Consider the following 16,313-nt stretch of genomic DNA (forward strand, 5'->3'; position numbering starts at 1 on the left):
GAATAAGAAAGATTATGGACTTAGCGACACGAGCCATCAGGATGGATCATGATCAACTAAACATAAGAAAATCGGACTAAATTCCACCAAAGTAATATTTTAATTTCCATTCTTGGGTGAGGATACCCTTTAAACGTGAATAGAGAAAGTAATGATGCAGTCTTTCTATAGCGACGGGTCCAAAATGGATTGTGGAGTGGGTGCAAGTGTACACTCCAATGATCTCGAAATCTCTCTCTTTATTCGACTATCAAATTGAACCAAGCGGTAGTACCAGGTATGAAAAGGGCTCTATTGCATAACTGCGTGATACAGAGAGAAACCATATACATGGATAGCCAAGCAGCACTGCTGGCGTTTACGACGCCACTGATTCATTCCAGCGTAGTTAGCAATTGCAGAAAGGCTTTAAGCTCACTGCAGAGGCAACTCCACCTGTCCTTAATTTGGATTCCCGGCCACAGAAACATTTTTGGTAATGAAAAAGCAGACGGGTTGGCCAAAATATGGTAGGAGCCTCTTTGGTTGAAACCTGAACGGAGTTAATACGACGCCCGCTGGGAGCGATCAGAAGGGAGCTTTATACTCACTATGAAAAAGTAGCACTGTGTAGATGAAAATAAATAACCAACTGCAAGATAACGAAGCAGATAAGCCTAGATCCAAGGCTTCAAGCAACCATAACGGGGCACTGGCCATTTCGAGAGCACGCGCTTAAAATGGGTCTGCCCTGTAACAATATTTGCCGCAGCTGCACGCTAAAAGAGAATCAGGAAACAGTCTTCAATTTTACTGTGAGTGTCCGGCTGTAGCACAAACCAGACTCAGAGTATTTGGAACACATCAGGCATCAAGCATTGAATAGCTTTCGTCAAAAAATATTGCGGACATAAGTAGTTTCATCGAAAGCGTAAAAATGAAACGAGATAGCAGGTTTATAGACGTCCGAAGATAGTGCATCAAAAAGAAGGTTACATTTTTCCTGTGGGGATATGTAAAGTCCAAAGTCTTTGCGGACAACCTCGCTTCGAAATGCTCGAACGAGTCATCGAAGCGAGGTTGACTCAACGGATGGACCGTATCAGATGTAGTCGCGCCGATATTTGAAAGAGATGATCTTAAAAGATAAATGCTAAAAAATGTTCTCATTAAATTTAAGGCTTCTGTGTTTTTTCTTTTAAAATAGAAATAATTAAAATAAAAATTATTTGCATATCAACAAATCACTGAAACGTTTCAGGCGAAGAAGGGCAGCGCCAAGCAATAAACCTTAAAACCACAACAAGAATAATAAAAACAATTGCTGCAATTTACATTACAACGCCACTTAAATACAATAATCAATGCAACAATTTCCAAATGCAAAACTCGTTCTTTGCGCACAGGTACTCGCACACATACTTACAATTAAATTTTATGCATATGTAATTACAACCTACACACACATACATATGTGCATACATAAGTGTTGTTAGTTGATAGTGTGTCAAAATAACTGCATTTATCGCTCGATATCGCGTGTAATTAATATGCGAAGAATGTTGCATTTATTGCGCAGGCGCACACCGACAAACGCACATACATCCACACGCACTCATACAGTATCAATAACGCAAGGTAACGCAAATATTTAGGGCATATGAGCGTAAATCGGTGCACAAATGTATAGAAGAGCTTATGTAAATGCGGCAGCATTTTTGCTATTGTTGTTATTTTTATTGTAAATGGCATGTTATGTTGCTGAAATAATTATGTTATGAAACTAATAAATGGTTAACACATTTGTGCCTCACCTGTTGCAACACTCTAATTGCGAAATCAGCTGACATGGGGTAATCTTACTAGTTTTTGCTGAGAAATCATGAAAAAAAGCACAAAACTTTTTTACTGCCCTACCTAGCGTTAGGTTTGCTACTAATGGTCCTGATAATTTTAATCAAGTTAAAAGTATTATTGTTAGTAAGACGATCCGAATAAGCAACTGGAAACAGGCGTATATATTTTTATTAAACTAGTTCGTGATTTCTCTATCGTCATTGGACATTTTTTTTAAATACGACTTATACTCGTAAAGTAGCGAAAGGTTAACTAGGTTAGGACATCTCACTTTGACAAAAATTGGTCCTTTGTATCACCCATTAATACATAAGAGGTTGATCTCTAGATCCAAAGTAATCAACGAATCGTAAAATAATTTATTGATTGAATCTTAATTGGTTCAATTAGTCAATTGCAAAATTTTTAATTGTATTTAAATTGAGTCAATTAGTAATTGCTTCATTACTTTGTAGGTAAAATATGTGTTAGTTGAATCTTATATGACTCAATTATCAGTTTATTCCTATAAATTAAAGTTGAAAAATTTATATTGACTTTTAATTGAGTCCATTAGTATCATGTTCTAATAAGTTGAAGATGTAAAAATTTATTGGTTGAATTTTAATTGGGTCAATTAGTAATTTCTTTTATAAATTGATGGTGGAAAATTTGTAAATTGTATATAAGTTGAGGCAATTAGTAATTGCTTCATATAAATTGAAAGTAGAAAATGAGTTATTTGAGTCTTATATGACTTATTTAATGGTTTATTTCTATAAATTGAAAATAAAAAATTTATATTGACTCTTAATTGAGTCAGTTTTTAATTTTCTTAAGTCGATTAAATTAAGTAGCTTTAGGACACCAGATGGTTTATTAGTTTTCATTATTTTTAAATAGTTATATGGATTTGGGGATCTCTATGTATATCCATACATTGAGTAACGAATCGTTCTTTACTTACCACAAAGCTGTGGTAAGTCTACCGAGATATTTCAAGCTCAGTCTGGCAAAAGTTGGACAATAGAGAAGGAATTGACAAGATGATTCCACGTCGCCTTTCTTCATACATGCTTTGGCAAAGAGCGTCAAATAGAGTATTTAGCTGCACGGCGTGTAAATCTATTGGACAGTGTCCAGTAGTTTGGATGAGCTCTTATGATTCACTCTGGGCCAGAAAGATCCCGTAGTCGCATAAGTTCTGCTTCTTAACCAGCGCTTGCTGATCACACTAGAGGTTTAAATGTTCAACGTCAGAACTCAAGGCGGTATCGGATAACCGACTCGACTCCAATCAGAGGAAATTGAGGAAAGCATGCCCTGCCAGCTCATGGGCTTTGCAGCTTCTAGTGATTCCGCTGTGACCATCAAACACATAACTCAGCTCGTTAGCGAAATGTGCGAAAGATAAAAAAATTTCCCAAACATTTAATCATTGGGAAATTTACTCGACAATAACTTAAAGGATAGAAAGTTCTTAGTTTCCAAAAAATTATATTGATGCCAACGAGCTTTAAAAGCATTAAGTTTCATCTGACGTTAAATATAGTATATTTCATTAATATATATGTATAGTAAAGGACCTCATAGGAATTTAAAAACACAAGGTACCCATTTAACAAGCGATTATTCAAACTTGGAAAGGGGCGAATCGAACAAGCAACTAGCATAAGTAGAGCGACATAGAATAAAAGGAGGATATATCAATCTCATACAGTTTTTCATTCAGAAGAGAACTGATGTTAAGCAGATCGAGGAGAGAATCTGAAAGATTAATATTGTATATCAGAAAAATATAAAGAAGGCGTTCTGCAAAAATATTGTGTACCCTAGACTGGTTTCGCTATAATTCATTATACATAGATTTTTGCGGTGAAAAGTACTATGCGAATATTAGTTATTATCATATAACCATATTACTGTTGTTGTTGTTATTAAAAACTAAATTGCATACTATATTTTTATTATTCTTACTTTTTTAGCCCGATTACGATGACATCGAGGTGGACACCAGAATCAAATTATCACGTGGCAAATCAGACAAAGGCAAAGACAACAAAAAATATGGTAAGTTGTGCGCAAAGTACTGTAAATATTGCCACAAACAATACTCAAATCTGCGATTGCAACGCGCACTCGAATTTCATTTCAGATGATCCTTACTATTGTGGCTTGCGCGCACGTGTACCGAACTTCGTGAAGACCTCCAAGTCCAGCAAGGAGCACAAGGAGCACGTCACCAATGGAACACTGGTCAATGGCAACGCTGGCAACACGAATGGCAACAGCAACGGCAGCAACATGAACACACTCAGCCAGAAGAAGAACTCCATGATCCACATGTCGATGACGGCGCCCAATTTGCACGCGATGCATGTGGCAGCACCACAGCCGCCGCCACACATGCATCCACACCACATTCAGCAGCAGCAGTTGATGGCCGCCGCTGCAGCACACGCCGTGCATCATCAACAGCATCACGTGCCACAGCATCCGATGTGGCAGACGCGCAGCTTCGAGAGCGGCATAGGTATTTATGATAGTAGTAGTATTGGTTGTCAGCAGCAGCAGCAGTATAATGCGCCGACTGCGAATTTTCACATGGACCATCAGAACAACAACAACAATAAGAACGGCAAAAAGAACAAGAACAAAAACAAGAACAAGAATCAAACGAGTGAAGCACAGGCACCACAAATAACCTTACATGCACAAGCACAAGCACAAGTACAGGCACAAGCACAACAACTACAACAACAACAACAACAGAAACATCAACTGCACAATGCACTGCCACAGCTGTTGTCTGCCGCGGCGCCGATGCGCCTGCCAGCGGACACAGCGCACGGCATGGACGGACACGAACACGAAGACGTACTTAACAACAACAACAATAACAAAAACCATAACAATAACATATACTTTAGCGTACAGCAACAGCAACAACACCAACAACAAGAGCAGCAGCGACAGCGCCAACACCACTTTCAGAATTTAGAACAAACGCGCCAGCGCCATCATCACCACCATCACCAGCAGGACGGGGCGCTAGAGCACAACAATACGCATCACAACAACCAACGCCATCACAGCCGTAATTGCGCGCGCCGCCAATTACCACCCAATATGCGCGCCTACTATGCCCCACCGCACACTGACTCAGACTATCCCGACCCTGACTTAGTCTATGCTGACACTCAGCCAACGCCAGTGCATACCAACGCGCGCTCAAGTCGATCGCGCTTTCGGCGCCTTACACGCGAATTGCAACAAACGCTGTCGCCGCACCGTTTCCGCACGAGTCGTACACGACGCGACGCGAGCAATTCAGTAGGCAGCAATTGCAATTGCGTTAGTTGCTATACATTGGCGCCATTGTTCGGTGTTGAGCAACCGGCGCGGCCACCGCGCAGTCTCAGCCAGCAGCAACTGCGTTTGCACCAGCAGTTAAGCGGTAGTTTGGCGGAAATACCAGCGCCGCCGCCACCGCCGCCACTACCACCGTTGCCTGTAGAGCAAATACGCGCGCCGCGTGGGGACAACAGCGCTGGTCTGGAGGACGCTAATGATGAAAGACGCGAAGCGCTTGGTGTAGCGCGCAACAAAGCGGTTGGTCAAAGCGGTCCAAATTTGGTGAAATGGTGTAGCGAAAGCGACGTGTCGTTTTTAAATCCGCGGCGCAACCGTTTGTTAGCGCCTAGTGATATTTGCACATACGATGAGGGTTTCGATGAGGCAGATGTAGTGGAAAGTTGTTACGGTGTGGGAGGCGCGCGCAACTCAGAGAGTCATTACACACAAGAGAACACGGATTCGCCGCATTACGTCAATGATTGCGACTATCGACGCGAAAATGCTGCGCCACATTATAATGAGCAGAAACAGCAAGCGCAAGTCAGAGAAGAAACACCTGAGCGCAGTGGTGGTAAAAAGAAAACCTACAACGAGTACGCTATGCAAACGCGACGCTATGGTGACTGTCTTTACGACGCCGACGAAACGGACTGGGACGCCACACATTCTGACCGCTACACATGCAGACGCCGGGAATTGTATTCACTGTCACCGCCGCAATCGCCCTTTGAGCGCACAGTCGTCGATGAAATGCAGTTGGGTAGAGGACGCGTCAGCGCCGATAACAGATCGGGTTTCGTGCATTCGCCCGCGTTGTTGCGGCACAAATCGCTCTCAATCGAAAGTTTCTTCGAGCAACCGAATGAGGAGGGATCCCTTTATATGTATGGTGGGCGTAAGCGCATTGTGAAAGCGCCTTCCACCACCATGCTCTACGACCGCCTACGCGGCAGGGAAGCGCGTGGTGTTACACAACTAAACGCGCTTGATATAAGACGCGCGCGCAATGCGCATGTGAACAGGAAGGAGCATGAAAAGGACGTAGAGGAATTTCAAGAACGAGAGTTGCTAAACTTTCAGCGCCACAAACTTGGCATGCAGACGCCACACAATCACAGAGCAGATGACGCGGTGTCGCCTGATAAACCAATGCTGCCGCCGCCTTGCTGGCGCGGTAAGAAAAATAGCAATTGTAGTGGTGATCAATTTGTTGTAGGCAATGACACGGCGACGGAAAATACAAAAACGCCAACAACGACAGCAAAGGCAGCAAAGGCAAATGCAACAACACCGACAATGTCGTCAGCTATTAAACAACTAGGCGGCAGCATTGTGGCCGCCACCACAGCGGCATTCGAAATGAAAGCGCACAATCAGAAGCGTCAGCAGCAACAGGAGAAGCTCAAGCTCCAGGCTGAACTCAAAAAAGTACAACAAAAACAGAAACAGCAACACTTGAATAACTATGATCAAGCAGCAAAAGTGCCTAACGAAATGGCGCAGGCGCAAATTAATAAACTGGATAACAACAACAATAACAGCAAGGAGAATAAGAATTTTCTGTTCAATAATGGCAGACGCAACTACAGTAATGGCGTAAAGAATACAAATGTAACAACAACAAATGCCAATACAGGCGCGCAACAACAAACGTCTAAAAGACCAAATTTCGAAGCGCTACAACAACAACATTCGCAAAAGCACCAACAACAAAGTCGGCTCAGCCGATCTGATAGTCGGGTCGACGCTAGCGATATGGAATCCATTTATGGCTATTTGAAGCCACGCAAACCCCGCAGCCTGAGTCTCAAACGCATTCAAATACTCGATTACTGAGCGAACAGATCGAAACAAAATGCTATACAAACAATAATAACATATGTAGATAAGGTGCTTGTGCTGGGACAGTTCAACAACTGCTGCTGGTTGAACTTCTTGACAACTCCATTGCACTGCGACCGGACAGCCCTCAATCGAACAACCACAACAATAACAACAACCAAACCACCCGGTAGCGCTGTAAACTGAACGAAAACTGAAATTGAGCAAGAAAATACCAATTATCAAATAGGTTTGACATCATTCGCCTACTGTTCTCATACTATGTTTTTAGGGTTTGGTATTGTGTTTTTGGTTTTGGTAGTATTTGAATATTTTTTTATATGTTTATAGTTGCAGATTCATGTCAGTTGACAGTAGTTCAGAACAAAAAGAACATATCTGGAGAAAATAATTTATTATAAGACTACTTAATTTAATCGAGGATATGAAATTACTAATTGACTCCATTAAGAGTAAATATATATATTCCAACTTCACTTTATAAGAATAAACTACTAATTGAATCATATAAGATTCGATTAATTCCTTTCCTATCTTCAATTTATATGAAGCATTTACTAATTGACTCAATTTAAGTACAATTAAAAAAATTCCCTCCATAAATTTATAAAATAAATCACGAATTGACCCAATTAAGATTCAGTCAAGAAATCTTTTCACCTTCAACTTATAAGAAGATAATATTAATGGACTCAATTAAGAGTCGATATACACTTTTCAACTTTAATTTATAGTAATAAACTACTAATTGAGTCATATAAGATTCAATTAATTCATTTTCTACCTTTTACTTAAATGAAGCAATTACTAATTGACTCAATTTAAATACAATTATCAAATTTTCAACATCAGTTTATGAAAGAAATTACTAATTGGCCCAATTAAGATGCAATCAAGAATTTTTTCCATTTATTATAAAATAATACAAATTGACTCCATTGATGTCAATAAGCAAATTGTCTGCTTTCTACATCTAGAAAAGAAATACTAATTAACGGAATTAAGAGTCATGGAAGAAATTGTTTAGCAAAAAATACTAATTGACTCAGATAATAGTCAATAAAAAGTTGTCCATCCATACAAGAGAAAAATTAATTGCGTCAATTAACGTTTCATTAAAAAAATTTCTTCCTACTACAGACAGGAAGAAAATGCCGATTGAGCGCAAATGTAGTCAATTAAAAATAAAATAAAATACTAATTGAGTCATATAAACTTCAATTAACTCATTTTCTACCTTCAACTTATATGAGATAATTTGTAATTGACTCAACTTAAATAAGGTTAACAAATTTTCCACCATCAATTTATAAAAAAATTACTAATTGACCCAATTAAGATTCCATTAAATTAAGAGTCAATTAAGAAATTGTCTGGTAAAAAATACTAATTTACTCAAAAAGTAGTCAATTAAAATTATTCTCCTTTTTCAAGAAAAAAAATTTAATTGCGTCAATTAACACTCTATTTACATTTAATTTAATAATTAGCACTCAATTAACTAAAAGGAAGTACGTACAAATTGACTCCATTTTTGTCATTTAAAAAAATTTTTACCAATTGAATCAATCAATTTTCAATTAACAACTACTTCCTTCTCCGTATGGGAAGAAGATACTAATTGACTCAATTAGTCATATGACGAATTTTCACCTTAAATTTATTGGAAAAAATTAAAATTTGACGCAATTAACAGTCAATTCATAACAGCGGACAAACGTCGCTAGTAGTCCAACCGAGATTATTCGTGGACTCCTGCGAAATGAGCCGAATTACCTAATCTATCATAACAGTCTTTTATCAAAGCGTCTTCTTTCTGCATAAAACATTTTCATATGGGAATAAGTGTTAATTGACCTGATAAGACCCTATAAATAAATAGTCTCCCTTCTGCGTATCAGAAAATTTTGCAAACCGGCAGAATTGTGCTAACTGGCTTAATTAAAATGACAAAAGATTAAAGGCTCTCTAATAATAATGAGCAGAATGGACAGTTCAGAAATATGTGCATATATATAAAATATTGTAAATAAATATAATTAATTTTTTTTCAATACAAAGCGATTTTTTAGAACATAAGTTTACAAACTTTATTGATATTTACAAAAAAAATAACATTATAAATACGTAAAAAATAATTTGGCGGACCTGGACTGGGACTGGGACTTAGACACTTGTAGTTAGACCTGCCTTTATACAAAAAAACCACACACAATAAAAAAAAATAATGAAGAACAATTATGCTTTCACACCTACACACTCCCAATTACTGTTGTTGTTTTTATACAAATATTTTTATATATTATTTTATAATTTTGTATTACGAGTAAAATATTTTCCACTCAGTTTCAGTTTCATTAATCGAATTTACATTTACAGATGCCGATTTAGTTGAATCACCATACAATCACATCTATGGACGCTTGCCGCTGCCAACTCGTGGCTACGTGCCCACACCGCGCACCATGTACATTGGCGAATGGGATTGATAAGCAAGCGGAGAGCGGAAATTCGAAGCACAACATTAATAATAAATACATATAGCCATATACATATGTATATATATGTATTATATGTCTATGACTTTGCTCTGTATACTCAAAAAAGTACTTCATATATATATATATATTTCGATTTGGGTGTATATGCTTATGCGCACGTTTATTATGCAACACAGTGAACATAAGAAAGAATATATGCATAATTTGTATGCAACATTTATTAACTAATTGTAAGCTTATATATGTTTATGTAACTGAGTAGCAATGTCTAAGAGTATATATACAAAACACATACATATAAAAGAATGTTATTGTAGAGCACGTAAAACCGCAATATTAAGTTGAAAATGTGGAAAATTTAGCAGAAAAATAATTAGTATTTACTATAAAGAAAAATAATATACCGACGTAAATATAGAAGTACATATATAAAGATATAGCAATGACAACAATTCTAATATATATTTTATTAAGCTCGTATTTAGTACGCCTGCTCACGCTTTTCTTTTTTAGCAAGAAATTATACCCTCATTATTATTATTGTTTTTGTCATGATATGCAAAAATATATAGCAACGCTTAAGGTCAAACATATCTGTGCAAATTTGACAAAGCAACCTAACTCGACTTAGTATTTTTATGCTCACAGGCTGCAAACGGAAATATTTTTTGAAACTTTTCAACTATTTAACCAAGAAAATCGCTTGTTTGGCGTAACTTTTTCTCAAGTAATTAAATTTAATTTTTATTAATTATTTTTATTTTTTGTAATTTTAAATTTTTCTCAAATTATTTAATTTTAATTTCTTATATTTGTTTCTCTTTAATTTTTAAAAATCCATTTAATTTTCTTAAAAATATCAATTTAAATGTACTTAAAGCAAAACCGGTCAAAGTCACTTCTGTTGTTTTGTTAAAATTTCACAACTATGTAAGTACAGTTAACTAAGAATATTGGTTCATTATATGTGTGCTCATAATTTCACTTAATTGTTTTTTTTTAATTATTTATATTTACACAAGTAACCGGCAAGTTAATTATACGCTATCGCAACAGTCAAAAGTTTGGAGTAAAGCCGCTTTAGAAACCGTTACATATATATATGTGCATAGAAAATCGCAAAGTTTCAGAGCATCTCCAATAGGATTTCATATAAAATCAGTCAAAGCCGCTGCCAATGTCGATTAATCGGTAGGACAGCATATTTTTCTACTAACAGAAATGTTGCGTATACGCACTGTGAAACTGACGGACTTAAGTACTTCAAAAGTAATGTAACACTTTTTTTTTAATTTTTGATTTAAAAATAATAAGTTTTTTATGAACGTAAAATAATTGTTTCATGATTTTTTTATTTATTTACGTATTTTTTTATTTTTTTATTTTTTTATGATTTTTTTTTAAATCTAACAATAATTTATGTTTGATTTCTTTATTTTCTCGATTTTTTTTCAGTTTTGCCAGCAAGGAAAAATTACTTATGTTTGTATATGTGCGATTAAATGGTTTTATAAAATTTAGAAATTTTTTCCCGCCCAAATTTTTTTCGCAAATAAATAAATTCGGTATCTCAGAATCGGTTAGCGCCTTCCTTACCAGCTTAATAACAATAAAACTAAAGGAATGTGTTATAGCAATATTGTGCGCTTTAACTAATTTATTTATTTTTACTTTCACTTTGAGGTAGTTTTCCAGTTATTTTATGGTTATTTGTTGATTAAAAGGGGAAAAATGTTGCATAGCGTTTTATGGAAGATGACGCGCTGCTAATAAAATTATGAAAGAAACAAGTTTTAGCTAAATATTGATTTATTTCATTTAGTTTTTGAGGCATTGTACCCAGAAAGTTAATTTATGAATATTTTTTTCTCTCATTTACTAATTTGCTTCAAAATAGTTTCAGTTTTTCTATTTTTATTTTAATCCCCTTTTAGTTATTCATTTTATTTAAATTAGTTTCAGTTATTTTATTTTTTAGATTTTTATAGAAGTTCTAAAATTGGCTGGCACTGAATTTTAACGTTTTGAATTTTTTTTAAATATTATATGTAGGAGAAGTTATTAACTTTTTTTCGCTACTTTTTCTTAGTTTGATTTAAATTTTCTAAGCTCCTGTTTTTTCATAATTTTATAAATTTTTCATTATTTTTTAATTTGAGGTTATTATTTCCCAATACATTTTCAACAATAATAAGAAATTTTTTAATATTTTTTATTATTTGACAGTATATGTATTTTCAACAACAATAAGAATTTGATTGCAGTTACATTATATACATATTTTTTTTTTAATATTTTTTTGTAAACCCACTTAATCGCACCTAAGCGCAAACTTACATTCATATAAGACATTTTTAACTGCCTTAACGCCTTTACTTCTCTTCATTGCTTAATGTTTACGAGATTATTGTTTACATAATTAAATGAATTAGCCTAGTTGATTTTAAATGAGTTTAAACAATGATTTTTAACTTTATATAAATATAACATTTATACATATTTTTTCAATTTTCAATTTGCAGTAAATGAAAAGAATACTTAGAATTAAAAAAAAAAAAACAGTAAATAAAAATAAAAAAAAACAAAAATATTTAAAAATAAATTAAACTAAGTTAATCGCCATTGTTAATATTCGTTAGTACATAAGAAAGTAATAGTTTAATTTAAGCTCTATAAGTATTTTGAAAATGTTATGCAGAGCTTAACAGAAAATTTTAGCAAATGCATGTTAAAAAATGTCATGCGAGAAAGAGGTTTTTATAATGAAGCCAATAAATGTATAAGTGAAGAATTGTGGCAAGACACGTTTTTCTTAAATATTTTTCAAAAATATAACATATTTTTAAAGACGGTTTAATTTAACGGCTTATTGGCCACCAAAATTTCACTTATTTTATTATATTTTTTTATTTTAGCTTGATATAATTTTTAATTTTTTCTGGATGCATTTTTTCTTTTTTTAATTAAAAGACATATTTTAATAATTCCGCAAAATATTTAGGCAGCCTTAAACTGCCTGCATAAACTAAAGTTATTTTGTTAGTAACTAAAATTACGAAATAAAAGAGTTTATGGAAGGTTATGGGACAAATTACAATTTAATGTAACCATAATAAATATTAGTAAACAATAAATATATAAACTTATGTAAATATAAAATAATAATACTAAATTTTGTATATTTGCTCCCTTATAAGAAAATAAATAAATAACATATACAATATATATATATATAATAGATGTACTATAGCATTAGTCGGTCCTTTCAATGCTCAAAATGTCATTTTATTTGTTTTTTTTTTTTTGTTTTTGCGTATGACTATCAAATCAATAAACCAATGCATGCATTACACATACATACATATATAAATTAATAATTGTATGTATGCATATATAGTAAGTCCAATCAATATATGAATATATAACAATATATAAAAATTTTGTATTTTATACATATAACCATAAATAGTGTAAGAATAATTTACAAACACAATGTAAACATTTTAAATGAAGAATAAAATATATTTAGTATAAAAAAGTTGCTTAATTTTTCTGAAAATGGATGCTTGATTTGTATTTTATATAGTGAAAGAATCAGAGGAAACTTAAAATTACTATTATTAATTAATTAATTATTGGGAAATAGGCCTAGTTGACGGCCTATTTCGCCAATTTCCATAATGTAGCGTACTGGTTACCCATATTTCCAAATTTCATCAACGAAACTTAGAAAATATAGTCTCTCAAAAATCAAAAAGTGTCAAGAGAGAGCTTGCGATTGAATACCGAAGTCAAGCAAAGGATTAGAAAGATAAGAAAATTACCGTTTCACTTAAATTTGCGGCCAATAACACATACATACATATATTTTTTTGAACTATGGCCAGGAGTAAGCACTTTCACGACTCAACATAATTGCATTCTGCTTTGTCTACTTTTTCTATACACTTACGGGATTAAGAAGTTAATAAATAATAATAATAAATAAATACTACTACATTAATAAATTCTCACACACACAGTTTGTCAGCAAATCGTTGCCATATTTACGTTATTTGCCAAGCCAAAAATTAAATATCAAGCGTAAAATCAAAAATTTATTGTAGGCTACAATTAGGCGTAGACTTAGTTTATGCGAAGCGTGGCGCGTGAACCAAAATAAAGCTATTTTGCGTGAGAAGGCAATCTTGTATAGTCTGTTTTAACCTTATATTTCTTAGTGATAAACTAGAGTGCACCTCAAAATTAAAAAAATCACAAGCAGATGGCGCTGCTAATGAAGTTCCGTAGAACTGATAATGTCAATAATAACGTATAAATGATCATTGTCATTTGAGCTTATTTGTTATATTGAATACTTGCATATACATATATTCATAGCCACAAATAATGAAATAAAAATGAAAATTGTTACAAGGATCTTCCACACGGATCAAACAAAAATTATTTCTCAGAAACCCAAAACGAGTAGACAATTAGTGACGATATACACACATATGTATAGTATATAGAGCTATAGAGCTAAATAGTATATACATATGGGCCGTTCCATCAATTGGCGACACGGGTTTGTACCCGTATTCCGATCGAACAAAAAAATTACTATTTCTTTTATTTTTTAACGACCTGAAAATTAAATGCAAAAAATTTTGAAATTACACAATTTTATGTAAAAAAACTCAGCTTTCTGATAAAAATATTTTTTAAATCAAAAAATTTTTCAAAATCCAAAAAAACTTAAAAAAAAAAGTTTTTTTGTGCTTTTCCACCAACTTTTTTTCAAAACTGACCTTTCCATACGATTCGTTCAATTTTACATAAGAATCAATGTTCAAAAATATGGGACTCTGATTCCATGAACAGCAAAAAAAAGTTTTCGTTGCACACACACTTACTTTTTTCCTCCCTGACAAGTATACGTAGCTTTAGAAGTTAATATCCTGCGCCATAAAGCGACAACTATTTTGAGATATATATGTGATTATATATTGTGACAAAAAAGGAACCGGAAATTGTAAATAAAACGCAAAATATTCAATTATTCATCAAATATTTGTCGCTTCAAAGTGATCCCTATCAGATGTAATACACTAATGCCAACGATTTTTTCAGTTCTCAAAACACTTTTAATAAGCACTTTTTTAGATGGTCTTCAACTCCTTGAGCGAATTCCATTTTATATCTTTGATTGACTGAAAACGGGTCTCTCGAAGCAGCAATTTCAGTTTAGGGAACAGGAAAAAATCATACGAAGCCAAATCTGGTGAATACATTGGTGCATCGATGGTATTCATTTCGTTTTTTGCTTTAAATTCGAACACAATCGTACTCTTTTTGAAAAAAAAATTCAACTCTATGAGACGAGTAGAGCAAGAACGCGTATCATACCCAAAATATTAACCAAAATTATTCGAACGGATTCACGAAAGATTTCGGTCCTTCTTGCCTTCTCTTTAACACTTTCCGGACGATTTTTAAGCACCATATCCTTCACGTTTTTAATATTTTCAAGAGTTGAAGAGGTCTTGACGACGAGGTATGTTTTCAACGTCTCTCGACCGTCTTTAAAGGTTTTGTACCACTCGTGGGCATATATTTGGCATAGTAATTAACGACAGTCCTACCTACTTAGAAAAACACATTTTTTTGAAATATTACTTACCCGGGGAACTCAATTACAATTTCCAAGTGCTTTTTTGTCTCAATGTATAAAAGTTAAATAAGTTGTTGCAATGACACTTAAAACAGGTATTGTACGATGTCCACGATTTCGGCCGCAATTTCGGTTTAAAACCAAAATTTCAAAAAGCTTATTAATTTGCAGGAAAGTCGCTATCGCGCTATGGAAGCTTGTTTTGTTTTGTTGAAATTTGACAAAATGGTGACAGTTTGAACAAAAAGTACCGAAAATAGCAAGATTAAAAAAAATAAAAGCTTCCATAGCGCGACAGGGAATGACGTTAAAATTGTTCTCTCCAAATTGGAACTAGATATCTTCAAAACTCTTCTTTTGAGAGTGTAAACCGTTTCACCATTCTGAGAAAAACGCGTTTAAAGATTGGAGTCGCTATGTTCCCCACTCTGTTCCCTTTCTACAAGAAACCCTGTAGCGACCGTAATAATTTGCATTTCGATTTCAAAATTTGAGGGAATCTTTATTACAGTGTATACAATCCGCAAAATGCAATAATGCAAAGAAAAATCGATTTCTTAAAAATTTCGCACTGAGACGATTTCTTAAGAAATCAGACCACATTAATTATAGCGATGTCTATGGCTGACCTTTTACCGAAAAACCCCGTGTACTTTGTATTAAAATACGGAGAGCATTTTTACCCGTCAATAATGTGGTCTTGTATTAAAAATAGATAAAATCGGTTCAGTATTTTTCCAAGATCCATATTGGTGAAATAGTTTCACGAATTACTCTACCTCTATTTTTCTAGCAGGCTCTGTGACTCTATCACATTTTGTCAGACATCGATTAAATCGGTCTAACCTCGAACAATAATGCTCTCCGATTTATGGGTTCATTATTTAATGGTGGTTTTACTCGAATTTGGTATTTCTTATTTAATATATTTATGAGGCATTTCTGTTTAGGTCTTTTATTAAAGCTCCTACTTCGTTTGATAGTTCTTTGTTATACAAATATTAAAACATTAGATTGAAGATTATATTTTTCTTTCTCCAAATATGATGGTATACTTCATGAATTGAGATTAAAATAATCGCACTCTAAAATCCGAATACAATTTGTGACACTTTCTGATTACATCTAATTGTAATTATTACAAG

At 34.1% G+C, this 16,313-nt stretch overlaps 1 protein-coding gene across 1 annotated transcript in view; it reads left to right on the forward strand.

Moving 5' to 3' along the window:
* The window catches only part of LOC120772430, an 84,114-nt gene extending 74,611 nt beyond the window's left edge, over positions 1-9,503 (forward strand). The window contains exons 7-9 of the mRNA XM_040101042.1: positions 3,801-3,885; positions 3,971-4,348; positions 9,394-9,503. Of these exons, the coding sequence (XP_039956976.1) occupies positions 3,801-3,885; positions 3,971-4,348; positions 9,394-9,503 (573 nt within the window). The remainder of the gene's footprint in view (positions 1-3,800; positions 3,886-3,970; positions 4,349-9,393) is intronic.
* Positions 9,504-16,313: the final 6,810 nt, after the last annotated feature.

The sequence above is a fragment of the Bactrocera tryoni genome, chromosome 3 (genome assembly GCF_016617805.1).
Source record: "Bactrocera tryoni isolate S06 chromosome 3, CSIRO_BtryS06_freeze2, whole genome shotgun sequence".
Lineage (NCBI taxonomy): Eukaryota > Metazoa > Arthropoda > Insecta > Diptera > Tephritidae > Bactrocera > Bactrocera tryoni.